This window comes from Plecotus auritus (assembly GCF_963455305.1).
Source record: "Plecotus auritus genome assembly, chromosome: 2".
Lineage (NCBI taxonomy): Eukaryota > Metazoa > Chordata > Mammalia > Chiroptera > Vespertilionidae > Plecotus > Plecotus auritus.
In genome coordinates this window covers 205930854-205957997 of record NC_137771.1, presented here as the reverse complement: position 1 = coordinate 205957997, position 27144 = coordinate 205930854, and the positions used below count along the sequence as shown (strand labels likewise).

Below are 27144 nucleotides of genomic sequence, written 5' to 3'. Positions count from 1 at the left end.
TATAGAATGGTGTTTTAGTTGTTGTCCCTCTTGGAGAAAGCTGACCTGACCAGAGAGCACCAATTACACTGGAAAATAGCTTCTAACTGTCCTGGCTAGTGAGAAAAGCTTTCACTGAAAAAAACTAAAGTACTTGATGAATAGGCAGCATCTCTCGTGGCTATGCTTTACAGAATGTGCTCCAAAGTAGTGTTTGATCCTGATGAAAAGTAATCAGCCAAGCACAACGTTAGTAGAGCTTGAAACTTCAGAAATATGTGTTTCTTCAACAAATATTTGTTGAGCATCAACTATGTACCAGATTAGGTGCTACATATGGAATAGTGATCTAGATCAGAAGAGAAGACTCTGTCCTGAGGCAGTACAATTTAACAAGTAGAAGAGACAAACAAATACACAAAAAGCATATTTTGTGCCACTCCTTATAAATTCTAGTAAGGGTTTTGAAGGTAAAGTACAGGATGCTATCACAGTAAAGACTGGATGGATAAGAGGAAGTCAGGGACATACTTTATATTAAAAGCAATTAAAAGGATGTGGGATCAGTAAAATGTTGTCTGGCATTTCAGAAGGCCCTATGAAATACAGTGTCTTGATTGTCACCCTTAATTACTCTTTACTCATTTCCCACATCCATTTAAATGCCATTTCCTGCTAACACATATCCCTTAACTATTTCTCAAAACTGAGTCTCCCTCTCTACCCTTTATTGCCATTGCTCTGGGAAAGGCTTCATTGCTCGTTGCCTGTACTACCCCAATAGCCACTACATTGGTTTCCCACCTCCAATCTTATCCCACTCAAATCCATGTTCACATAGTTCCTGCAGTGATCTCTCCAAAATATAAATCTGATCATGCTATTCCCCATTATCCCTTTAGTGATCCCAATCACATCAAAACTTCTAGTCCAAATTTCTGAAGACAGCAGAATCTCTGAGTGCTACAGACCTCTCTTCCAGGTTTTTATCTTGCCACATTCTGATTCATTCTTTCCGCATTATACTATTATACCTTCTTACCTTCCTATTCTTGCTGTTTCTTTTCCCCTTAAAGTATGCTGTACACACACACACACACACACACACACACACCCCTCAAATCCTTTGTGACCACTTGCAGGCATCATTTTTGCAAAAATCTTTCTCTGATCCATTCCATCCTCAGAATGAGCCCCTGTCCTGCTCTGTGCATATATCCATTAATAATTTTACTTATTACATAATTGTATGATTACCTGAGACCAGGAAATACTCACTTTTGTAAGTCTAGTGCCTAGTCACTGTAGGTACTCAATAAATATCTTTAGATGAATAAATAAATGTTTGCCTTAAATTGGTCTCCATATTCTGTAATTATTAAGTGTAAATTTGTTAACATTTAATATATTTTAATATACATCCCCCATCACAAACAAAAGCAATTCAGATTCACTGATTTGAGCAGGTATTTACTTGGTCTTAATAATGTGCCTGTAATGAGACCTTTATGTGTTTGCTACCTAGTGAGAACAGTGCCATCTATTGGCTATTATCCAAATTGTATCCACTCTTCGGGATGGAGCATAAATCACTAATCATTTTTAAGTAAGTTCACCTATGAAAATTTTTTTCATGAATTTGGACAAGAATAAAACTATCACATGTATGGAAAAAAATGAAGTAATCTAGTCAGGTATCTCAGCAAAAGAGAATGGTATTGTGTCCTGACAGTAACAGACAATGTGTACCATCAACATATTGGAAATATTTTCTCAAAGAGTTATGAGTATGTTTGGGGCTCTTTTCACATTTTTAAAATTGCTTTTAAGTGTTGTATTAATTTGTAATACCACTATTGAAGTATGAAAGATTTACATCATTGGCTAGCATTGGCTATCACTTACAATTTTCTAATTTGCATATTTCAATAATAATGACAGATAATTCTACCAGAGAAATGTAAGGAGTTTGACTAGCTATCTTTTTACTTTAGGAGTTCTGTTCTTTTGTTTTCTTATCTTTTAGGAATTAGTGAGTTTCTTAGCTTTTAGGAGCTATTTGTAAATGAAACTATAAACTCTTGGTTAGATTTGTTGCTAATAATTTTACTGTCGTAGTGTTGCCATTTTTTTTTTTTTTTTTTTGGTTCTGTGTTGCCAGATAGTCTTTATATGAAATTGAATATTTTATACAGTCAAACTTGTCAATCTTTTTCCCTTATGATTTCTTCTGTTGCTTCTAAGCCTAAAATGTCAACCCTACTCTATGTGAATTCTGTCTGATTCTGTTATTTGAATCAAATTAAATTTCAAATTTTATAGTTAAAAATGATTGCATATCAGCATTTCATATGTTTTTAACTTAAATTTTTAAAGTATATTCATTTCCTTATTGGAATATTTTGTTTCCCATGACCTCATGAATAAATAAAATCCAAAATATACTCAAAAACCAATCTTGAATAAAATTGCACTTTTTAAGTCTGTGACAAATCAGCTGCTATTTTGGTAGAATGATCAGTTCTTTGAGAAAATGAAGTGCAGGTTAGTCAAGTGGTAAAGAGTTGCAGTTATATTACTCAACTTACTATGATAGTGCATTATATAGTTGCCCTTTTATAACAGGTATTTTTTAAAGTGTGTAAAGCAGTACATCTGATTATAGGATTTTTATTAGTGTGGCAATTTTCATGAATAAAAATAGGGCTTAATTTACCTCATATTTTAAGTTATCAAGGAGGGGAAAGGTCAGGAGAAGACTAGTAATAAAGAGAGAGGGATCTGATTATTTTAGAATGAAAGCACAGGAAATATTGTATTCATTATTTATATATATTTTGGGGGGCTCTACATTAGAACTCTATAAGAAAAATGGCAACATAGGTTACAAATCAAGGCTCTGCCAATACTTTTTAATGATGACTAACAATACCCCTGGTTTTCCTGAAGCAGAGACCTTTAATTATGATTAATTGTGAAATGGTTTTGTGATTAGACTAGTGGTCGGCAAACCGCGTCGCGAGCCACATGCGGCTCTTTGGCCCCTTGAGTGTGGCTCTTCCACAAAATACCACGTGTGGGCGCGCACGTACAGTGCAATAGAAGGAGTACCCTAATTAAGTTATAACAATGTACCTACCTATATAGTTTAAATTTAAAAAATTTGGCTCTCAAAAGAAATTTCAATCGTTGTTCTGTTGATATTTGGCTCTGTTGACTAATGAGTTTGCCGACCACTGGATTAGACTAATGTTAACTAAACAACCAGTATTTTACTACCTACATCATTTTCACTTATTAAGTCAGTTATTGATAAGGTATTAGTTACAGGTTTTCTGAGGCAAAGGTTAGTACATTTATTCATTATAAAATTCACCTCTTAGCAAAACATGTCTTTAACCTCAAGGTAGTAGCAAGAATGAGTGTCAAATGTCAAACTATAGGCAATATTTAAATAGTTCTTGAAGTTTTTAGAGCAGATGAAAATTTACTTAAAAGTGTAATGTAAACATACTTTATCATGAACTGTTAAAAATGTAATAGTTTTTAAGATTTTTAATTTACTTTTTTAATTTATATTTAAAGAATTTTCTTTTTGTCATAATATCCATTTTCCCTGGTCCAGCTAATGGAATCCTACTTAGAAAATGAAGGTAGAATTAAGGATAGAGAAGAAAATAAAAATTGTTACCATTTTGCTATCTATTTTCTAATTTTTCTACATTATGCATTTTATGTTCTATTTTACATATATGGACAATTTTACATATATACTTTTGTAGTGTTCTAGAAATATAATTTTAGCATTTCCCCATATTATTTAATACTAGAGACCCAGTGCACAAAATTCGTGCACTGAGGGGGGCTATCCCTCAGCCCAGCCTGCACCCTCTCCAGTATGGGACATCCCTCTCACAATCTGGGACTGCTGGCTTCCAACCGCTCACCTTCCTGCCTGCCTGATTGCCCCTAACCTCTTCTGTCTGCCAGCCTGATCACCCCCTAACCACTCCCCTGCCAACCTGATTGACGCCTAACTGCTCCCCTGCCGGCCCAATCGCCCCCAACAGCCCTCCCCTGCCGGCCTGGTTGCCCCCAACTGCCCTCCCCTGCCAGCCCGGTCACCCCTAACTGCCCTCCCCTGCAGGCCTGGTCCCCCCCCCAACTGCCCTCCCCTGTAGGCCTGGTCCCCCCCAACTGCCCTCTTCTGCAGGCCTGGTTGCCCCCAACTGCCCTCCCCTGCAGGTCTGGTCACCCCCAACTGCCCTCCTCTGCAGGCCTGGTCCCCCCCAACTGCCCTCCCTGCCCTGCAGGCCCAGTCACCCCCAACTGCCCTACCCTGCCGGCCATCTTGTAGTGGCCATCCTTGTGACCACATGGGGGTGGCCATCTTGTGACCACATGGGGGCGGCCATCTTGTGCAAGGGCATGGCAATCAGTTTGCATATTACCTCTTCATTATATAGGGACATTCATGGATGAGGAAACTAAAGTCCTTAGAGAATAGATACTCAAGACTACAATATAGGAGCTCTGACACCCAATCAACATTTTGTGCTTTGCCTTTTGCTTTCACTTATATACACCTGCTGGGCACCTGTGAAATGTACCCTGATTACAAATATTCCATCTAGAAAGTGCCTTACTAAATAATTCAAATCAAATAAATTATTTTCTATAACATATTTATGGAAACAAGATAAATAAAATATTCATTTGACCTTTTGTGGATATATCTACATCATTGCCCATTTTGAAAACAATGTTTCAAACAACTGGATACATAATGGATTTTTTGTGGAACAAACATGTTTTTAAAAACTTTCTAGTTTTGTCTTTTAGTGGGGAAAACACTTCAAAAAGGTAATTTTGGAAGATCTTTCAGAGGCAAAGTAACTTAATTCAAAGATAGAAATTATAACTTGAAATAAAACAGAATAGTTTTTGCCAAGACATTTAAAAACTTGTGTGAAGTCCATAAAGCGAAGCGAAATAGGTAGACTGCATTCCAGATAAATAGGTAGACTGCATTCCTGCAGAGATCACCGTTCCCTTCCCAGCAGTCTTGAGATGATTCAAAGGTAGAGAGAGCAGAAAGAAAAGCAGTCACAGGGAATAAGTTTCTTAGAAATAGCTGTTGTAATGCTACAAAGGATTTTAAAAATAAGTGTTATTTTAAACTGACTTCTAAGAGGATCAGGAAAGAGATTTATGTAATAATTTAAAATAATGTCCTATAACCCTGGTCAGTGTGGCTTAGTTGGAGCGTCGTTGTCTGTACACTGAAAGATTGCGGGTTTGATTCCCAGTCACAGCATATACCTTAGGTTTCGGGTTCATTCCTATCAGGGTGTTTACAAGAGGCAACCAGTTGATATTACTCTCTCACGTCGCTGTTTCTCTCTCTCTCTCTCTCTCTCTCTCTCTCTCTCTCTCTCTCTCTGTCCCCCTCTCCCCCTCCCACCTCTTCTGTCTCTCTAAAATCCATAAACATATCCTCAGGTGAGGATTAAAAATAAATAAATAAATGAATAATGTCTTGTAGACCATTGTAAAATGTTAATATTTATGGACTAAAAGATATGCTGATACTTAAAATTGTGGTAACAAAAGTAGCTAGCTATAAAAATGTTTTAAAAAGAAGATATTAAAACAGAGTTTAGGACTATATGAATGTTTATCCTTATATGTCACCACACACTCTTTCATTATAGAAAAAAATTAAGAAACAAATTATTTGTGTTTGACCTTTCATAATGTAAACAACTATATTATTGAGTCTAATTTTACTTTAACCTCAATGCCATGTCAAGAAGTATTGGTAAACATAACTTGTTTTACATGCAATTATTTTAGAACTTTTGAGAGGCCTTCCATACAAATAACGGATGCATGTAAAAAGCCCTTTTTTCCTGCTTTTGTGGGAGAATCTCTTGGTTAGCTGTCAAAAAAAAAAAAAAGTTCTTAATTTCTGACAGGGGCATGTTAAGAAAATATTTCTACTTAGTGGCACAAATGTGTAGCCATCACAGATAAATGATGGCTTGGGTTTGCTGTTTCTTCTATTTTCTGCTTGTTTTATGCTTCTAAACTTGTATTAAAATAGCCAAACTTCCCTGATCTCCATGCCTACCTTGGCTCCACCGAGGGGAGAGAATATCTGCTTCATCTACCTAGCTTTCATATGAAGCCACTTCCTTTCCAAATCTAAGCCTTCTTCCTAAGTTCTGTTACAGGGTATTTTAAGTAGTGAGGTTCCAGAGGTGGGTCTAGAAATGAAGGAAACTAAAGAAGGGAGAGGGCTTCATTTAGAAAGAATAAAGAGGTAGACTGTAGCATTTTCACAAAAATTTTGAGTGCTGTATGAGCAAAATAGCCCATATTGTACCCATCCAACTAGGTGGGGCTGGACAAAGGTGGTGGCATTTCAGTACTTCTGAAACTAAGGATGACTGGTGAAAAGGAAATTCCAAAAAGAGGGTTCTACGGGACATGGTTGCTGAAAAGTTACATATGAGTAAAGACATGGTTGACAAATAAGGATAGAAGAAAAAGCTTGGGATATTGTTGATAGTATTGAAAATTGAAGTGTTAAGTTTGTGCTTAACCCTAGAAGCAATGGAGAGTCACTGAGGTATTTTTTTAAGCAGCAACTTAATTAGAACTTTGATTTTTGAAAATAGCTTTAGCAGCTATGTATAGGATGAAAAAAGAAAGAGAAAAGGAGTCTAGATTGGGAATTAGTCTTTTCTATAAAGATACATCTAAATATTTTAGGCTTTATGAACCGTACAGTCTCTACCACCACTATTCAACGCTGCGGCCATAGACAATTTGTAAACAAAGAAGCTTGGCTGTGTGTCTGTGCAGTATATGGACAGCATCATTTAATAGGGTCATGAATATGGGTTTCTTAAACAGGCCTAAAGGATGTTGTAACCCTAGGTTTAGATTCACCTCTTTAACTTTCCCAACTATAAAAGACATCTATAAAATGGCATCTTTCTCTGGTTTATAATAAAGTATCTATTATATAACTTTCTTCAAACCCCTTAAGCTCTTTAGAAATAATGTTTGATAATAGGGAGGTGAAGGCCTGGGGAGTGGGGTGGAGGAGGTCAATGGGGGGAAAGAGGTCAATATACACTTACTGAGCATAATACTTTCAACAATAAAGATAAATTTTTAAAAAACTCCAAAAGAAATTTGCTATTGAGAATGGAATATGTGTTATAGGTTTAATTCTTGTGTGTGTGTGTGTGTGTGTGTGTGTGTGTGTGTGTGGTCTTTATTTAAACCAACTGGGTGCTAAGTTCTAGAGGCAAGATAAATCTACTTTTGAGCTACTTGTAATATTTCTAGCTTAGACCTTGATCCTAAGAGATAGAATTATAGTAACTGTTAAAATGAAATGTAGCCAGAAATATGATAAGCTGTTGATATGTGTTTCTGTCATAGTGAGATTGCATTTTACTTTAAAGGAAATGACACAGTCCCTATACTGTGAATATGCTTAATATTTTTAAAGTTATTCATCTGAAGAAGCTTGATTAAAGTGAGCTTTTAAGATGGCACTCACAACCTTTAAGATCATTAGTTGTCCCATCCAAAAGACTAAAGAAAATTTAGTTTTACCTTTGTACTTTCTTTTCTGGCAATAAAAAATGATTAGACTTTTTTTTTCCCCCAATGAAAGGTAATAAACAAAATGTATCTCAGACTGTGAAGCAATATAGTGTTTTAAGAATAGAGATTTTTGTCATCTGGATTAAAATTCAAGCTCTGCCACCTTATCATTTTTTGTGATTTTAGGTAATTTATTCTTCATCTAAAAGATAGCATTAAGAATGCCTTGTCAGGATTGTTATGAGAATTTTGTTAAATGAGATGTATGTAAAGTGCTTAGCACGGCGTCTGGAACATTAAAGCATACAATGAATAATAGCTATTATATTTTTTCAAAGAATGTGTTATTTTTTTCAGGTAGCTTATGCTCTTTCTTGAGAATGTAATGTTGGCTAGGAAAGATATGGCACATAGAAGTTATCACATATTTGGAGCTCATAGGATCACTTTAAGAACTGCCATTCTGAAATCAAATAGGTCGGTTAAAAAAACATTAATTATATGCAGGTTACGTCGTTCATTAATACTACTTGTTATGATTTCCCCAATACCATTATTATTCTCTCAGACATCCAGCTATTTGAATTAGGTAAATTCTAACAGATAGACGTCAGTGAAATTAATACTTCAAAATTAATTTATATGTAATACTTATGAAGATTGTAAAATTTACATGGAAGTTTATTTCCAATATATACTTACTGAGCATTGACTGTTTTCTAGACACTATTCCAGGTGCTAATGATACAATGATGTAAGACAGTTGTTGCCTTCAAGAGGCTAATAGTCTTTGAAGGAATTATAGACAACAAAATGAGTATTTACACTGAAGATGTACTGATCCGTGTAAGCCCAAGGCATTACAGGAACATAGAGCAGAGAATTGTAACCATCATGAAAGGAGGTTTTATGATGAAACTGATGAGGTTTTCCAGAGGTGATGCATCTGGAGCTGAGCTTTGAAAGAACATAGACTAATCAGTAAAAGGGCATAGAAGATGTCCAGACACAGGGAACTTATAGGTTTATATAGATATAGGTTTATATAGAACTTATAGGTACTGCATTTATATTAACATGCATTAGAAAATGGCTATGTGACTTTGGGCAAGTGATTTTACCTTCCAAGGATGTTGTATTATTAAAAGAAGTAATAGACTTCCTATTCCAGTGAAGATGGATTAACAGAGATCAGATTTACTGAAACAACTACCTGAAACAACTACCAAAAAAATGGACAAATTATTTGGAAAAACATCTTTCAAGACAATGGACATCAAGCATGAAGGGCAGTGTTTCCCAAGAGGTTAGAAAAAAAGATTAGGTGAGTCCTTTAATTGTTCCAGCTTAAGGCCTGGATAAAGTTTCCAAGTCATGCCACAGATAGGGAGAACCCAGGCAGAGCCTTCTGGTCTCTTTGAATTGAGAACACGGAGCTGTGAAACCAGGGAGGCCAACGCCTCTAGAGTGCACAGGGCAGGGAAGAGAGTAGTGAGCTGCAGAAGCTCTGCAGTGGGTCCCCTTCATGTGTTCAGCAGACTGCTCATCAGTGCGTCATGGGAGGAACCGCCCAAGGCTTGGAAAAAAGCCACCTGAAGCAATGTGAGGGATCATGCCTGTCACTCACACAGAGTTGGAAATAGTCCTGTTCCCAACATATATCATGGTGCTTCCAATCAAGTACTAAAAACATGTCATATCTCACAATAGTGGGGGGAAATTAACTACAGACTTACGCTGTTCTGATCCTACCTAACAAATTAGGAACGGAAAGGATAAACTGCTTCCAAATGATTTAACTGTGCTCCAAAACAAAGACCAAGACTATTTATGCAAATACAAAAATATATAGCACACAACAAAATAAAATTCATGATGTGTGACATCCTGTCAGAAATGACTATGCATCTAAAAACCCAAGAAAATACTGCAAATGATAAAAAAGTCAATCAGTTGAAACAGACCCAGAAATGATACAGTAATAGAATCAGTAGACAAGGACATGATAGACTTATTATAACTGTATTGCTTATGGTCAGAGAGCTCCTAGGAAAACTGAACATATTAAGTAGAGATATGAAAACTATTAAAAAACTAATTTGTAGACATGAGAACTGCATGTCTGAGATGAAAAATACTGTGTATGAGATTATTAGAGATGCTACATTGCAGACAGAGAAAGACAAATGCCAGATAATTTCACTTATATGTAGAATCTTAAAAAAAAAACTCACAAAATAAATGAACAGGTAGGACAGAACAGACTCATAGATACAGAGAACATTTTGAAGGTTGCCAGATGGGAAAGTGTTTGGGGGGGAAATCTGAAGGGATTTAGAAGTACAAGTTGGTAGTTACAGAATAATCATGGGAATGTAAAGTACAGCATAGGGAATATAGTCAATCCTATCTAATAAAGAGGGAATATGCTAATTGGCTGTACCGCCCTCAAAGATGGTGCCACCCACAGCCAATAAGGAGGGAATATGCTAATTGACTGCCCCGCCCTCAAAAATGGTGGTGCCCACAGCCAATAAGGAGGGAATATGCTAATTGACTGCCACGCCCTCAAAGAGGGCGGCCCCCACAGCCACAAGATGGCAGCGCCCAGTCCCCTCAGCCCAGCCTTGCTGCACACCTGCCTCCGGAGTCTCGCAGTCCCCTCAATCCCCCAGCCGCCCAGGGCTGGCCCAAGGTGCAGGCAAGCCTCGGATGGTAGCTGCCCAGTCACCCAGGGCCGCCCAAGGCTCCCGTAACCAGGGCCGGCCGAGGCTTGTGCTGCCAGCAGTGGCAGCAGCAGAGGTGTGATGGGGCGTCATCTTCCCTTGATCGCCGGGTCGCCTCCCGCCCCTGAGGGCTCCCGGACTATGAGATGGGGCAGGCCGGGCTGAGGAACCCCCCGCTCCAGTGCATGAATTTTCATGCACCGGGCCTCTAGTCCTATCTAATAAAAGAGTAATATGCAAATTGACCGTACCTACTCTACAACCACAAGCCACGCCCATCAGCCAATCAGGGGTGACTATGCAAATTAACCCAACCAAGATGGCTGCGGCCACGGAGTGAGCAGGAGGCTTGGGTTTCCCTGGCAATGGAGGAAGCCAGGCTTTTTGCACACCCAGGCCAGCCTAGGCCTCCACTGAAGGCTACAAAGTTTCAATTATAAACGACTAGAAGCCTGATGCACGAAAATTCGTGCAAGAGTAGGCCTTCCTTCCCCCAGCTGCCAGCACCGGCTTCCCTCTGGCACCCAGGACCCAGGCTTCCCTCTGGCCGCTGTCAGGCACCCTGGACCTGGGCTGCCTTCCCTCGGGCAGCCCACAGGCACCTGGGACCCACGCTGGCTTCCCTTGGGCCACCCGCAGGCACCCAGGACCCATGCTGGCTTCCCTTCTGCCCTGGCTTTATCAGGAAGGACATCCAGAGGGACGTCCAGTCTAATTAGCATATTACCCTTTTATTATTACAGATAAATAAATCCCAACAGAAATGGCTGCAGCCACTGAGGGAACAGGAGGCTTGGGTTTCCCCGGCGATGGAGAAGCCAAGTTCCTGGCCTGCCCTGGCCTCTGCTGAAGGCTACAAAGTTTCAATTATAGAAGATAAATAAACCCCAGATACCAGGGCCTCCGCTTGGGTGGCTGGGGAGCGTGGCCGGCCTGCAACCACCACAGGCCCCTTGCCCAGGCCACCCCATGCCCCAAGGGAACCCCCACCCTGATCCAGGACACCCTTCAGGGCAAACCAGCTGGCCCCCAACCATGCACCAGGCCTCTATCCTATCTAATAAAAGAGTAATATGCAAATTGACTGTCACTCCAACACACAAGATGGCTGCCCCCATGTGGATACAAGATGACTGCCACAAGATGGTCAGTAGGGGAGGGCAGTTGGGAGGGACCAGGCCTGCAAGGGAGGGCAGTTGGGGGTGATCAAGCCTGCAGGGGAGGGCAGTTAGGGGTGACCATGCCAGCAGAGGAGGGAAGTTGCGGGCGACCAGGCCTGCAGGGAAGGGCAGTTGGGGGGGACACAGGCCTGCAGGGGAGAGCAGTTGGGGGGGGGGGACCAGGCCTGCAGGGGAGGGCAGTTAGGGGTGACTAGGCCTGCAGGGGAGGGCAGTTAGGCATCAATCAGGCTGGCAGGGGAGTGGTTAGGGGGTGATCAGGCTGGCAGGCAGAAGCGGTTAGGGGCAATCAGGAAGGCAGGCAGGCGAGCAGTTGGGAGCCAGCAGTCCTGGATTGTGAGAGGGATGTCCCAGATTGGAGAGGGTGCAGGCTGGGCTGAGGGACACACCCCCATGCACGAATTTCATGCACCAGGCCTCTAGTAATATTATAATAACTATACATGGTGTTAGATGAGCACTAGATTTCAGGGTGATCACTTTTTAAGTTATATAAATGTCTAATCATGTAGTTGTACACCTGAAACTAATACAGTATTGTATGTCAACTATAATTTAAAAATTTTTAAAAATATTTTTTTAAATTGGCAAAAGATTTAAACACTTATTTTACCAAGGAAGATATATGGGTAAATAAACACATGAAAGGATGTTCAACACCATTAATTGTTAGGGGAAAATAGATTAAAGCCACAGTGAGGTAGCTATTAGAATTTTGAAATTAGAAAGACTGACTATATTGAGTCATGACTAGATGTGGAGTAACTGGAACTCATACAGTGCTGGTGGGAATGAAAAACCACTTTGGAAACAGTTTGGTAATTTCTTTAAAAGTTAAACATAATATTTACCATATGACTCAACCATTCCAATCCTAGCTATTATGGTACCTTGTATATAAGAGGTAATTCATACCCAGGAGATATGAAAGCACATTATTCATACAAAGAGTTTTACCTGAATGTTTATAGTATTGTTTTATAATAGCCAAGAAACTGGAAATAATTTGAAAGTTTGTCAATAGGTGAATGCATACCCATTATAGTGTATCATTATAATGGAACTAGAGGCCCAGTGCACGAAATTCGTGCACGTGGGGGGCGGTGTCCCTCAGCCCAGTCTGCACCCTCTCCAATCTGGGACCCCTCGAGGAATGTCCGACTGCCCGTTTAAGCCCGATCTCGGTGGGATCAGGCCTAAAGGGGCAGTCAGACATCCCTCTCACAATCCAGGACTGCTGGCTCCCAACTCCTCACCTGCCTGCCTTCGTGATTGCCCCTAACCGCTTCTGCCTCCCAGCCTGATCACCCCCTAACCACTCCCCTGCCAGCCTGTTTGCCCCTAACTGCCCGCCCCTGCAGGCTTGATTGCCCCCAACTGCCTTCCCTTGCAGGCCTGGTCCCTCCCAACAGCCCTCCCTTGCTGGCCATCTTGTGTCCACATGGGGGCAGGATCTTTGACCACATGGGGGCAGCCATCTTGTGTGTTGGAGTGATTGTCAATCGGCATATTACTCTTTTATTAGATAGGATAGAGGCCTGGTGCACGGCTGGAGGCCAGCTGGTTTGCCCTGAAGGGTGTCCCGTATCAGGGTGGGGGTTCCCTTGGGGCGTTGGGCGGCCTGGGCGAGGGGCCTGTGGTGGTTTGCAGGCCGGCCACGCCCCCTGGCGACCCAAGCGGAGGCCCTGGTATCTGGGGTTTATTTATCTTCTACAATTGAAACTTTGTAGCCTGGAGCAGAGCCAAGCCTTCTGTTGCTCCATGGCGGCAGCCATTTTTTTTTTTTTTTTTTTGGATTTATGTATCTTCTATCATTGAAACTTTGTATCCTTAAGCGGAGGCCTGGGCTGGCCAGGGTGTGTGAAAAGCTTGGCTTCCTCCATCACCGGGGGCAACCCTAGCCTTCTGCTCTTTCCAGTTCTGTGGCTGCTGCCATTTCTGTTTGGATTTATGTATCTTCTATCATTGAAACTTTGTAGCCTTGAGTGGAGGCCTAGGCCAGCAAGGGCAGGTGGAAAGCTTGGCTTCCTCCATTGCCGGGGAAACCCAAGCCTCCCTCCTGCTCTCTGTGGCCGTAGCCATCTTGGTTGGGTTTATTTGCATATTTGCTCCTGATTGGCTAGTGGGCGTGGCTTGTGGGTGTAGCAAAGTGTTGGTTAATTTGCATATTACTCTTTTATTAGATAGGATATTACCCAGCAATAAAAATGAATGAATACTGATGTACATACAACATGGCCTCCATAGTACTCTAACACCATTTGTCTACAAGATCTGAAATAGTTAATCTATATATTCTCTTCAAATAGGAGGTTCCAATAACCCAATTCCTATAAGTAGGGTAAAGGTCAATGTATATGTGTACTTTTAAATTTTGTTTTTATGGTAGTGCATTTACTGTCTTAACCATTTTTAAGTGTATGGTTCAATGATATCAATTACATTCACACTGTTGTGCAACCATCACCATCCCATCCATCCTCATAACTCTTTTCATCTTGAAAAACTGAAAAACTATACCCATTAAACAGTGACTTTCCACTTCCCTCTACTCCCAACCCCCTGGGCAACCACCATTATACTTTGTCTTTATGATATTGACTAAGCAACTATATATATAAAAGCCTAAGTGACCGAACAACCAGTTGACGGAATGCTATGATGCACACTGACCACCACGGGGCAGATGCTCAGTGCAGGAGCTGCCCCCTGGTGGTCAGTGCACTCCCACAGTCAACCTCCTGCAGCCGGCCAACCTCCCGTGGTCTCTCACCCCAGCCGGCTGGCCAACCTCCAGCTGTCCCTCCCTGCATCCAGCCTGCCAGCACACCCTCCCCCCCCCCCCCGATTGATCACCAGCCAGGCCGAGGGACCCCACCTGTGCACAAATCCATGCACCGGGCCTCTAGTTTTATATAAGTAGAATCATACAGTATCTGTCTTTTCATGACTCAATATCCTCAAGTTTCATCCATGTTGTAGAATATTGTAAACTTTCCTTTATTTATAAGGCTGAATAATATTCCATTGTATGTATACATGTACCACATTTTGCTTATTCATTCATCCATCTATGGGCACTTGAGTTTCATTCATGTTTTAGCTATTGTGAATAATGCTGTTATGAACATGGGTCTACAAATATATCTTTAAGACCCTGCTTTCAGTTCTTCTGGGTGTGTACCTGATGTGGAATTGCTATATTATATAGCAATTTTATTTTATTTTTTGAGGAACTGCCATGCTATTTTCCACAATGACTGTACCACTTTAATTCCCACCAACATTGCACAAAGGGTCCAGTTTCTCTACATCCTCGCCAACACTTGTGCTGTGTGCAAGCTGCTCCAGGAACAAGTGTATAACTGCCTGCCACATGGTGGGGGGAAGGGAAGCTGCTATTGTGCCAATAGCTGAAATTGACCAAAATTAACCACAAGTTACTGTCTAATTCTTCCCTTGGTAGTTGCAAACCTTCAACAAAATCCAGAGTTCCAGATAGTTCCATCAGATAAATTCTGCTAGTGCAATTATTGTGTAGGTGGGGAGATAGATTCCCGGTACTTCCTACTCCACCATCTTCCCAGAATTGAGAGTAATAGCCAAAAACTATATAATCCAATCCTAATTTTGATTTTATAAAATGTTGCTAATCTAATTTTATTTCCAAGTTTGAGTTCTCTCTTAGCTCAACTGTAGTCTTTCTTTCAGACTTTCTACTTCTCTGACCTTAACAACCTGGAAACTGTTGTTGACAGCTCGAATGACTATATCTTCATCAACTTCCAGAATCTCCATAGTGGTGGTCAGGAGTTCAGGGAGCCGAATATATAATGGAAGTGAGAAGGGTGAAAAAATAGTTTAATAGTTTAGTGTGTAAACTGGTTTACATAGCAGAGTTTTCTCTTTTTTAATATATAGTCATGGCTTAAAGCAGTGGTTCTCAACCTTTCTAATGCCGCGACCCTTTAATACAGTTCCTCATATTGTGGTGACCCCCAACCATAAAATTATTTTCGTTGCTACTTCATAACTGTAATTTTGCTACTGTTATGAATCGTAATGTAAATGTCTGTGTTTTCCGATGGTCTTAGGCTCTACAGCAGTGGTTCTCAACCTTTCTAACCTGTCGCGACCCACAGGTTGAGAACCGCTAGCAGGGTCGCCTAAGACCATTGGAAAACACAGATATTTACATTACGATTCATAACAGTAGCAAAATTACAGTTATGAAGTAGCAACGAAAATAATTTTATGGTTGGGAGTCACCACAACATGAGGAACTGTATTAAAGGGTCACGGCATTAGAAAGGTTGAGAACCACTGGCTTAAAGGATTGTGCTTGTCTTGAATATTCGTTAGCTTTGGCAGTATTTTGAGAATCTGGACATGCAGTCTATTTATAGGGAACTCAGGGAATTGGACTCAATAAAAGTAAATATAAAATCAAAGGAAAAAGTCTAAACATTGAAGATGGTTACCTCCACAAGCCATTAGGAAACTGACTTATCTTTTGGTTTCATCTTAGAAGCTTTTGTTTTGTCTTAAGAAAGTGGATACTCTTGTCTAAAACGAGATCTTACAGATAATTGGCTACCAAGGGGAGGGAAGGGAGCAGGGTAGTTCTGGAGAATCATGGCAATAGAAAGACTACCAATCCCCTCACTCCCACAAATGGACCCCAATTTAGAAAATTTAAACCCTGTATTTTCTTATTTCTGGTTATGGTCATTTCTGCATAAAAAAGACCCTTTATAACATTTTTTAAATAAACCTTTATGATAAGAATTTCTAGCAGAAGTATACTTTTCTTTAAATGAATTTAAATCATAGTACAGTATATATACTAATATATATTTTTGGTATTATACCATAACACAGTAATGTTTTAACATTAATAAACCCTTTAAAAACTTATAGTAAAAATTCAGACTGTTCCTATTGTTCTTTTATTGTCAGTGCTAAAATTTATTTTTTTAAGGGAACAACATTTACATCCTCTATAATTTAATTTTGTTGATTGACAGTTATCTAATTATGCACTACTAAGATAAGGAATATTTTTAAATATTTTTTCTCCATAAGTTTACAATATAGTTGTGACATAGTGTTATTAAATATGTCCTCATTGTTTAATCCTTACATTGAAAATTGCTGTGTTCCACACATTTGTATTTGGTATTATTACCGTCTATATATATAAAAGCCTAAGTGACCGAACAGCCAAACAACCAGTCGACCGGTTGCTATGACATTCACTGACCACCAGGGGCAGACACTCAACATAGGAGCTGTCCCCTGCTGGTCAATGCATTCCCACAGTGGGAGCACTGCTTAGCTAACTGACGGGTGCCAGATGCAGGGCTCATAGCTGGCGAGCGTCGCTATGGCGGTGCAAGCCTCTCCTGATCAGGACTGACTAGGTGCAAGCCCGCGACAGGTGCAGTGGAGCCAGGATATCCTAGTGGGAGCAGCAGGCAGGAGTGGCAGGCAGCGTTGGACTGCTGGTTTCGGCCCAATCCCGCAGGCTACGCCGACCCCACCTGTGCATGAACTCGTGTACCGGGGCTCTAGTTTATTGAATAATGTTTAATTTCTGGTTCTGAATAACATTAGTACCACTTGCCAACTTTAGATGGAATTCATGCTAGTCCCTGGGGTCTGATATACTCTAAAAAGCTAAAGCATTAGAAATTTTGGCACTTAAGGCCCAAAGTTATTTTTACTCTAAGCCTACTTAATAAGATGAGTCCAGAAGGGTTTTAGCCAAGAACTTGTTATGATGCTTTTCTTCTTCTGGGACAAACTCAAGGCCCTTGGAAAAGATTTGAGGGGCAGATAACTGCGAAAAAGACTGCCACCAAAATCCCATATCCATTCAAATCCCATATTATTCACTAGTCAGAGTAAAAGAAAGATACTTGCAGATGGACAAAAAGTGAGAGAATATTCACAGCTGAATTCCCTATCCAGGAAAAATGATTGAGAAATGAATCAAAATTTTTAAGAGTAAAAGTATTTATAAGATATAAATTACTTTTAAAAGTCTGGTGAATTAACAATATAGTTTATCCCCACAGTTGGAGTTGATCCCTATATTTTACAAAAATAATTTAGCGAGTTGCATCTGTATTTAGAATGGAATTATATTTCATTTACTGGTACAAATGTATTATTTTGGACAGATATTTCTTTTGAACAGAATCAAAAAGCTTTCCTATGCTTTTATATCTATGAAATTGTTTGCTCTGACTTCATGAATATGCTAGTGATTTAATTAGAAGGATCTTGAGATTTGGAGTCAGAGGCTCTTGATTTCAATCCGTCATTTACTAGCAGAGGCAGGTTACTAAACTGCTCTTACTCCCCGAGTTTCTTTATCTTGGAAATATGAACCCTATATTATAGGTAGTTAGAGGAATTAATGAAAATATAAATATGTCTTAACAGGTCATTTATCATAAACATCAACCATCAAGAATCTTTCCTTCGGAATGGTAATCACCACTTTTTCAAGACAGTTGTTACAAATGGGAGAGAGAGGGAGCTGCCATGCAGGGGGATTTTGTGGGGGAGGAGACTTTAACAACACCGTTAATATTTTATTAGATGTGTGCACTCATTTTGTATATTTTTCTATATCTTTAACATTTTAATTGTTGAAAAAAGTCTTGCCTTATGAAATACATAAAACTTTCCCATGAAATATATTAACCAACAAAGTGTCTATCGTTTTTCTGTCAAAGGACAGTGCTGAATAGGACACTCTAAAATGTATGCTTCATAATTCTTAGCTGGCTTGGGACCTGCTTGTAAGAACATCATTTCCTTCTTGCCATTCTAGTTGTGTCACGTTGCGCAAAGTATTAAATTTCAGTTGTGTGTATTAAGTACATGCAGAGATCACAAACTGTCTTGGGACAGAACCTGTCTCTTAGAAGTAGTGCTTGTTCCACACAGTATTGGCCTTCATGGTGACTTAAGGTCTCATGAAAAATCAAGGAATGTTGTTGCCCCCGACTTGCATCTCTGCATGACAACACTGAGTTTGCGCTGAGTATCAGCCGCGCCCTTTGGCTGGAGATGTGCTCCAGAGTTCTCCATACTCTCCACTGACGCTGATGTCAGATGCATTTGCCATCATGTTAATATTACCTGTTTGTCTCCTATGGGCAATTTAGTTGATAACCGTTAGAGAAATTATATTCAGTGGATGTCACAGTCTTCTATTGATATGTTACTGTTATATTTTAATTTGATGTCACATATTTTCAATACTTTGTAAAGCACAATCACTTACACTTTATCTACAAATGTATGGCATAAAGTACTCTTTTTGTTTGTCAACTCCTCCTCTCATACACAGACATGTTACTAATTAAACATTTCTCAAATCTAGTTCTTCTTGTCCAACCTCACTGCTACTGCTCCACCTGAGGCCCTCATAGTCTCTTGCCTGGAATTTAATTGCTCCCTAATGGTGCTCCTTGCCTCCAGTCACGTTCCTTTCAGTTCATCCGGAAGTGTATTGCTAGAACAATGTATCAAAATACAGATCTCATCTCATCACCCTGCTGTCTCAAATTCTGAGTTTCTCCATCTTCTTTGGCACAGGTCAGCAAACATGTCCTTAAAGGTGGTAAATATTTTCAGCTCTTGCCACAAGTAATTGACTCTGCTGTTGTTGCATTGAGCACAAAGGCAGCCATAGACAACATATAAACAAGTAGGCATGGCTGTGTTCCAATAAAACGTATTTATAAAACCAGCCCCTGGTGTAGGGTTAACACCCCTGTTCTGTGATATAAAAGGCTCTCCTTGTCTTCCCTCCCATCTCATTTACCATTTCCCCATCCTGTTTCCCACTGTTTACTCAAAATCACCATTCAAATTCTTAAAATCTTCTGAGCACAACGTATTTCTATACCCAATTCTTTTCATTTTAGCTGTTTTTTCACAAATAGCAAAATATTTTAATATATTTTGTAAAGTGTTAATTCTCAAATGATGGTCTCATGTATAAATATGAGGTTGTTTAGCCACTTGCAAACATCTTTATAAATGTATTTTGAAGTTGTAAGTATTAAAAACAGTTTTTAACAGGTCTTTCAATGAAAATCAGAGCCTTGATACAATCTGAATTTGAATACTATCAACACATTTTTAAAAAAAATCTCAGAATAAGATCACTGCTAGGAAAGTACTTCAATTTCAGCCTTATCAACTATTTGAATCAAGGTTTATTGAGAGGACAATTTTAGGATAGTCAGTAGGAATTGAAAGCATGAACTCATGTTGTGTCCTATCTTCATCACAATTGCTCCTTTCCAATACAGATAAGAAAACAGAAAATAGTTGGTTTTAGGATGTTTCTTGACTGAAGTATTGCACTTCAAATTGCTACTTAAATTCTAGTAGGTCACACTTCACATGTTTCCGTATGTTGAGAAATAGCACCTCTTGAAAATATATTGTTAAATATGTGGGTGTGCCTCATTATTAAGTTTCAGTTATTTAGGATATTGCTGATTAGTACAGTGTTGGGTAGTAAACAAAACCTTTTATAATAAAAAAATGTAAAAACTTAATTCTTGCATTATATTAATGAAAAATATGATTTGATTACTAAGGTGAGAAAGCAAAATGGTAGAGTTGCTATGATGTAATGTTGTTAAAATGTGGATGGATGTTAATATTGATTATTATAAAGTTCTCTATATTTTCTGATATTCACATAACAATGCATTAATTTAAAGCTCCATCTATTAAAACTGACCCGTAAATGTCTTTTATGGTTGATTTTTAGCCACCAGCTGAACAGGCCAAAGCCAGACTACAGTTGGTTCTTGAAGCTGCTGGTAAGTATTGATAATTAACTTTAAATGAAAAAGCTTAAAATAAATCCTAGCATACTTGCAGGTGGGTCAAAACAAAACAAAACAAAAACACTTAGCCCTAACCGGTTTGGCTCAATGGATAGAGCGTCGGCCTGTGGACTGAAGGGTCCCAGGTTCGATTCCGGTCAAGGGCATGTACCTTGGTTGCGGGCACAACCCCAGTAGGAGGTGTTCAGAAGGCAGCTGATCGATGTTTCTCTCTCATCGATATTTCTAACTCTCTATCCCTCTCCCTTCCTTTCTGTAAAAAAAAATCAATAAAATATATTTTAAAAAAAGAAAGGAAAACACTTATTTTCATTTATCCTCACAAATTTATGAGATCTAGATTGTATGTGTGACTGTATTTTACCTAAAATATTTATTGTTGTGGTATAATACTAAAAGGTCATTCTTTACCTTTTTATTTATAAAATTGTTTTTGTTTTAATTTGATGAAGTTTAATTTATTGATCTTTGTCTTTTATGGATGGTACTTTTGGTGGCATATTTAAGAATTTTTTTTTGGCTAACCTCACATCATGAAGATTCTCTCCTACATTTTCTTCTGCAAGTAATATTTTTACATTTTAGATTTAAGATTATGATCTATTTTAATTTAACTTTTATATAAGATGTGAGTTTTAGATTGAAGTTTTCATTGAGCCAAAAGAAACAAGGTAAATGAAATTTTATAATTCCTCCATTTACATTGTACTAATTCATTAGTCAGTTTGTTCTGGATACCACCTAATCTTAAAATAGTATGTGTTTTATTTATTAATTATACAATAATGCTATGACTTTGATTTTAGATATAATACCCATAATCATGTAGACATTAAATACTTTACCTTTTTAAAAATATACAAACCCATGACATCTTTTCTAAGTACTGAAATTTTATTCTGAATCTTAATGTGCTCTTTAAAAATGATGTAACTTATTCAAATAATAAGTTGTCAGGATCAAGCATGAGGTATGATTAGAATAACATCACTGTTAAAAGTAATTTCAGACTACCAAATGACAGTAGTTATATATTTGTATATCTTGACTGAGAAAATACACTGAGTTGCCAGATTATTTTGATCTCTGAATGCATAATAATCTGGCCTCTCTGTAAATCCTGTATAATAAAAGGCTAATATGCAACTTGTCCCCTCGACCAGGAGTTCGACCAGCAGGCAGGCCGGCCAACCGCCCATGTCCACCGGGCCTCAAATACACACATACACACACACACACACACACACACACACACACACACACGAGTGGCCAGATTATTATGCGTTCAGAGATCATAATAATCTGGCCACTCAGTGTATATAAGTACTTATGATTTAAGGATGTCTTGAATTTACTCCTTGCATTCCAACCCAAAATGTTCACAGTCCAAAGTTTGTAACACCAGTATAAACGATATGCTAGCTTCACAAATCACTAATAGAAGTTACCATACAGGGATAAAAATTGGTAAGTATTTTGACTATGAGTCTCTTTAGCCCTCCATATTACTTTAAAAGTCACTTACATTTTATGTATTAACCTTATTCATTTTATCTTTAGTTATGTAGAAAACAAGATACATTAAATAAAATGTTGCTTGCTATATAGTGTTTTAAACTGTAGGATCAAGCTAGTTAATGTGATTTCTATAATTTACATAATATACATTCATTCTTTAGTGGCATTTTGTTTTGAAAAATATGTTTTAGTTCATAAATTGAGTATTAAAACGAACTCTTGCTTTAAAGGAAAATATTTATGATGCTTAGTCCAGAAAATATTTTTTCATCAATACAACTATAAAGAATTTCATTTCATAGTTTTATACAGTTTGCTTTGATGTCTTGATCTTTTAATATGATTTTGAAGCATATTATAATACAAATCTGACAGTCCAAACCTCACAGTGTATAACTTATTTATATCAGTCCCAGCTGTCACGCCTCGTTTTTTTAAATTTAACATTGTAAATTCTATTAAGGATAAAAAGCTAGGTTCTGTGTATTTGAGAAACTTTTCAAAATATTATGACAGTTTTCAAATTTAAAAACATATATTGGTCTGGATAAGGAAAGGACAGACTTTAGCGAGATGTAACATTATTTATTAATTTCTTCTTATTGAAAATGTTTCCTCCAGCTCTTCCCTATTATCAATAACACTGTGATGTACATCTTGTTACAAATTGTGTTTTCCTTTTTTTATTGTTTTCTTGGGATTGGTTCTATAGAAATGAGTTTATGAGGTTAGAGGGTATTAATCTTTAGAGCAGCTTTTTATACATTTTTGCTAAATTGTTTTACAAAGAAAAACTGTGCTACTTTTCATTGCCACTGTTAAGCCACCATTTTTACCAGACTTTGCTTTTTGATGCCAGTTCCGTGAATATATGTTTCATTGTATGACATGCTACATTATACCCATTTGAAAAATATCTAGTACTGCCTTTAATGAGAACCTGTGGCCTGGAGAGGGGAAGCAGGTGGATGGATAGGGGAGGAGCATATAAGCAAATATAGGTCTTATTGTCAGAGTTCCAGGTCTCCTTTTCAGTGATGAATTACAGGCATCCTTTGTATTATTAAAAGTAAGCAAATGAAATAAAGAGAGGGAATAAAAGAACTTGAGCTCAGTCTGGTAAGGCTAGCAGTTAAAGTCTCCTCTAGGCCTAAGATTGAGGTAGGTGGGTAGAAAGGTCTGCCAAATCATGCCTGTTTTGTCACATTGGAGTTTAGTTGAGTTTCCATGGAAAACATTTTCAACTTTGTGGCCTTAAAATCAGCTACAGGGAAAGACAAGGCTGTATGCTGGATTCTTGAGACAGGGTTTATTTCAGCTTTATAATTACCACTAGTGGCCCGGTGCATGGATTCCTGCACATTGAAAGGAAATTAATTAGAAGAAATATTTTAATATCGCTATTTGTCCTTTCTGTATAATAGAAGGGTCAACCAAATTCATGTTCGACAATGACAGATTGAAACACACACGTGCGATTGGCGCTAGCAAGAGCTTTTTATGTATTGTGCATGCGTGAGTCAACGTTTATTTTTAAACTAGAGGCCCGATGAACGAAATTTGTGAATGGCGGGGGTCCCTCAGCCCTGTCTGCACCCTCTCACAATTTGGGACCCCTCGGGGGATGTCCGACTGCCGGTTTAGGCCTGATCAGCAGTCAGACATCACTCTCGCAATCCAGGACCCCTTGCTCCTAACTGCCCGCCTGCTCACTCCTAACCGCCCACCTGCTCACTCCTTACAACTTGGCTCGCTGCTCCTTAGCACTGCCGCGGAGGCGGGAGAGGCTCCTGCCCCTGCCACTGCACTCGCCAGCTGTGAGCCCGGCTTCTGGCTGAGCGGCACTCCCGCTGTGGGAGTGCACTGACCACTGGGGGCAGCTCCTGCATTGAGCATCTGCTCCCTGGTGGTCAGTGTGTGTCATAGCGACCAGTCGCTCTGGTTGTTCTGCCAGAGGGTCTCTGGGATTTTATAGATATAGATTGCCAGTGCATGTCAAATGTACTGGCCGGTCAGATGGACGGATGGTCAGTCACTTAGCCTTTTATATATATTGACTAGAGGCCCGGTGCACGAATTTTGTGTATGGAGGGGTGTTGTCCCTCAGCCTAGCCTGCACCCTCTCCAATCTGGGACCCTTTGAGGGATGTCCCACCACCCATTTAAGCCCGATCCCACTGGAATCGGGCCTAAACGGGTGGTTGGAAATCCCTCTCACAATTGAGGACTGCTGGCTCCCAACCGCTCACCTGCCTGCCTTCCTGATTGCCCCTATCCGCTTCTGCCTGCCAGCTTGATCACCCCCTAACCACTCCCCTGACAGCCTGATCGACACCTAACTGCTCCCCAGCTGGCCCGATTGCCTCTAACTGCCCTCCCCTGCCAGCCTGCTCACCCCTAACTGCCTTACCCTGCCAGTCTGGTCGCCCCTAACTGTCCTCCCCTGCTGGCCCAGTCACCCCTAACTGCCCTCTCCTGCTGGCTTGGTCACCCCTAACTGCCCTCCCTGCTGGCCTGATCTCCTCCAACTGCCTTCCTCTGCCAGCCCGGTCACCCATAACTGCCCTTCCTGCTGGCCTGATCTCCCACAACTGCCCTCCCCTGCAGGCCTGGTCCCCAGCAACTGCCCTTCCCTGCAGGCCTGGTTGCCCCCAACTGCCCTCCCCTGCTGACCTGGTCCCCCCAACTGCCCTCTCCTGCATGCCTGGTCCCCCCCAAATGTCCTCCTCTGCAGGCCTGCCCCCCCCAATTGCCTTCTCTGCAGTCCTGTGTCCCCCTCAACTGCCCTCCCCTTTAGGCCTGGTTTCCCCCAACTGCCCTCCCTGCTGGCCTGATCACCCACAACTGCTCTCCCCTGCAGGCCTGCTCCCACCCAACTGCCCTCCCCTGCAGGCCTGGTCCCTCCCCCCCCAACTGCCCTCCTCTGCTGGCCTGGTCACCCCTAACTGCCCACAACTGCCCTCCCCTGCAGGCCATCTTGTGGTGGCCATCTTGTGTCCACATGGGGGCAGCCATCTTGTGTCTTGGAGTGATGGTCAATCTTCATATTACTCTTTTATTAGATAGGATAATCTGGTTGATAGGATTTATATATAGAAACTTGCTGATTATACTTAGTCTTTTCCTCTAACTTTGAGGCCCAGAAGAAAGTTTTATATATAACCATTGCATTGTTATTGATTTATTAGTGAATGTTAATATTGCTAATTTGAAAGTAAAATACATTTTGAACATTTGGCAATGATTATTAATGGTATGATTTTGAAAGAGCAAAATAGCATTAATCAAAATGTAATTGTAGGATGTCATGCATATTGTACCAAACATGAATTTGAAATCAGATTTTATTGTATTTATAATTATATTTTATATGCACTACACTGTTACATTTTTATACTTTGCCATGCTAAGTCTTCAGATTTAGATAAACTCTTTTTTCAGATTCATTGCCAAGTTGCATTAGAAACCCAATTCTGTATCTCCTATTTAACAGTTAAGTTTATATGTAAGGTTGCTTTTTAAATCTTCAAATGGCAATAGGATACAGAAGGATGCAAATTGTATAAATTTTTAAAACTGAATCTAAGTTGTAACTTTAGCTCATGACTTATTCTATAATACTGAGTAAATCCAATTGCAAACTGTTTCTGCCATTAGTTTTTTCCTTTTTAAAAATACTTTTATTAAGATTCAAAATGTTGACTTTTTTTCAATCATTCACCTAGAATTAGACTCTTATTTTGAATATTTTTATATTTATGCCTTTATTACCTTTCCCACTGCCATCTCCTTAGTCTAGACACCAACCATTTCACCCAAAGGCTAATTAATCATTACCCTTAATTGGTCTGTTGCTTTATTTCTTCTCCAGAGAGATGGCAGTGAATAACAGAAGGGTCCTAGTTCTGCTTCCTACTCATCCTATGACCTTGAGCAATTTGGTTAGCCAAAACAGGATTTTTAAAATGGAATATGACAGATTTTTATATTTTCTGGTTCACTATAGTTCTCTACTAATAAAGAGTAATTTATTGAGGTGAAATTTAGATAATATAAAATGAATCATAATTGTTCAAATTGAACAATTACATATGTATTTTTATGCATGTATTTAAAGTGGCATTAAATACATTCAGAATGTTCTATAATAACCATCACCTCTATCTAGTTCTAAAACATTTGTATCACTCCAAAGTGCAACCTCTTTCTATTATGCAGCTTTCTCTTCACTCCACTTACCACCAGTCCTGGCAACCACCAGTTGGCCCTCTTTCTCTATGAACTTATCTATTCTGGAATTTTATGTAAATGAAATCATACAATGTGTGACCATGTTTGTTTGGCTTCTTTCACTTAACATGATGTTTTGGAGGTACAGCCATGTTATAGCATGTGAGAGTATTTTATTTCTGTTGCCATTGTATGTATATACACCATTGTTTATTCATTTATATATTGTCTAGAGGCCTGATGCACGAAGATTCGTGCAAGAATAGGCCTTCCTTCCCCTGGCTGCCGGCACTGGCTTCCCTCCGGAACCCGGGATCTGGGCCTTCGCTCTGGCCACCGCCTTCCGCCTTCCGCCTTCTCTCCAGCTGGAGCCACATTCCGTCTTCTATTCGGCCCTGCCGCCCTCCTGTAGCTCCCTCCACCCTCCTCCCCCCCCCCCCCCCCAATAGCAGGCGTCCTGCCCCGCCCCCGCTGCTCTGCGCCTGCCCGCACACTGCCCAGAGGCCTGGAGCGGAGCAGCCGGGGTGGGGCAGAATGCTTGCGTCGTCGCCATGGTGATGACACAAGCATCCTGGCCCAGCCGCCGCCATCTTTGTTGCGTCAGTTTGCATATTCCCTCCTTATGGGCTGTGGGCACCGCCATCTTTGTTGCAGAGTGACAGTCAATTTGCATATTCCGTCTTTATTAGATAGGATGGAAATTTGGGTCATTTCTACCTTTTGCCTATTGTGAACAGTGTTGCTCTGAACATTCATATAATATATATATTTTTTAGTACCTGTTTGTAATTTGCGGGGTGTATGCCTAGGAGTATAATTGTGGGGTCATTTGGTAACTCTGTTTAACTTTTTAAGAAACCACCAAATAGTGGCTGAACCACATTACTTTCTCACCAGCACTATATGAGTACAGTCCCCTAATGTCACCACTTGACCATGTCTCACATTTAGGTTACCTGTTTGAAAGTATTTAGGATTAGGGACTTCTCTATTCCATACTAT

General features: G+C 39.8%; 1 protein-coding gene across 4 annotated transcripts in view; it reads left to right on the top strand.

Annotated features, from left to right (window-relative positions):
• RSRC1 (arginine and serine rich coiled-coil 1) overlaps positions 1–27144 on the top strand; it is a 364908-nt gene that overhangs the window by 210767 nt on the left and 126997 nt on the right. For all 4 annotated transcript variants that reach the window (XM_080656474.1, XM_080656477.1, XM_080656475.1 and 1 more), the window contains exon 6: positions 20316–20367. In XM_080656474.1, the coding sequence (XP_080512600.1) occupies positions 20316–20367 (52 nt within the window). The remainder of the gene's footprint in view (positions 1–20315; positions 20368–27144) is intronic.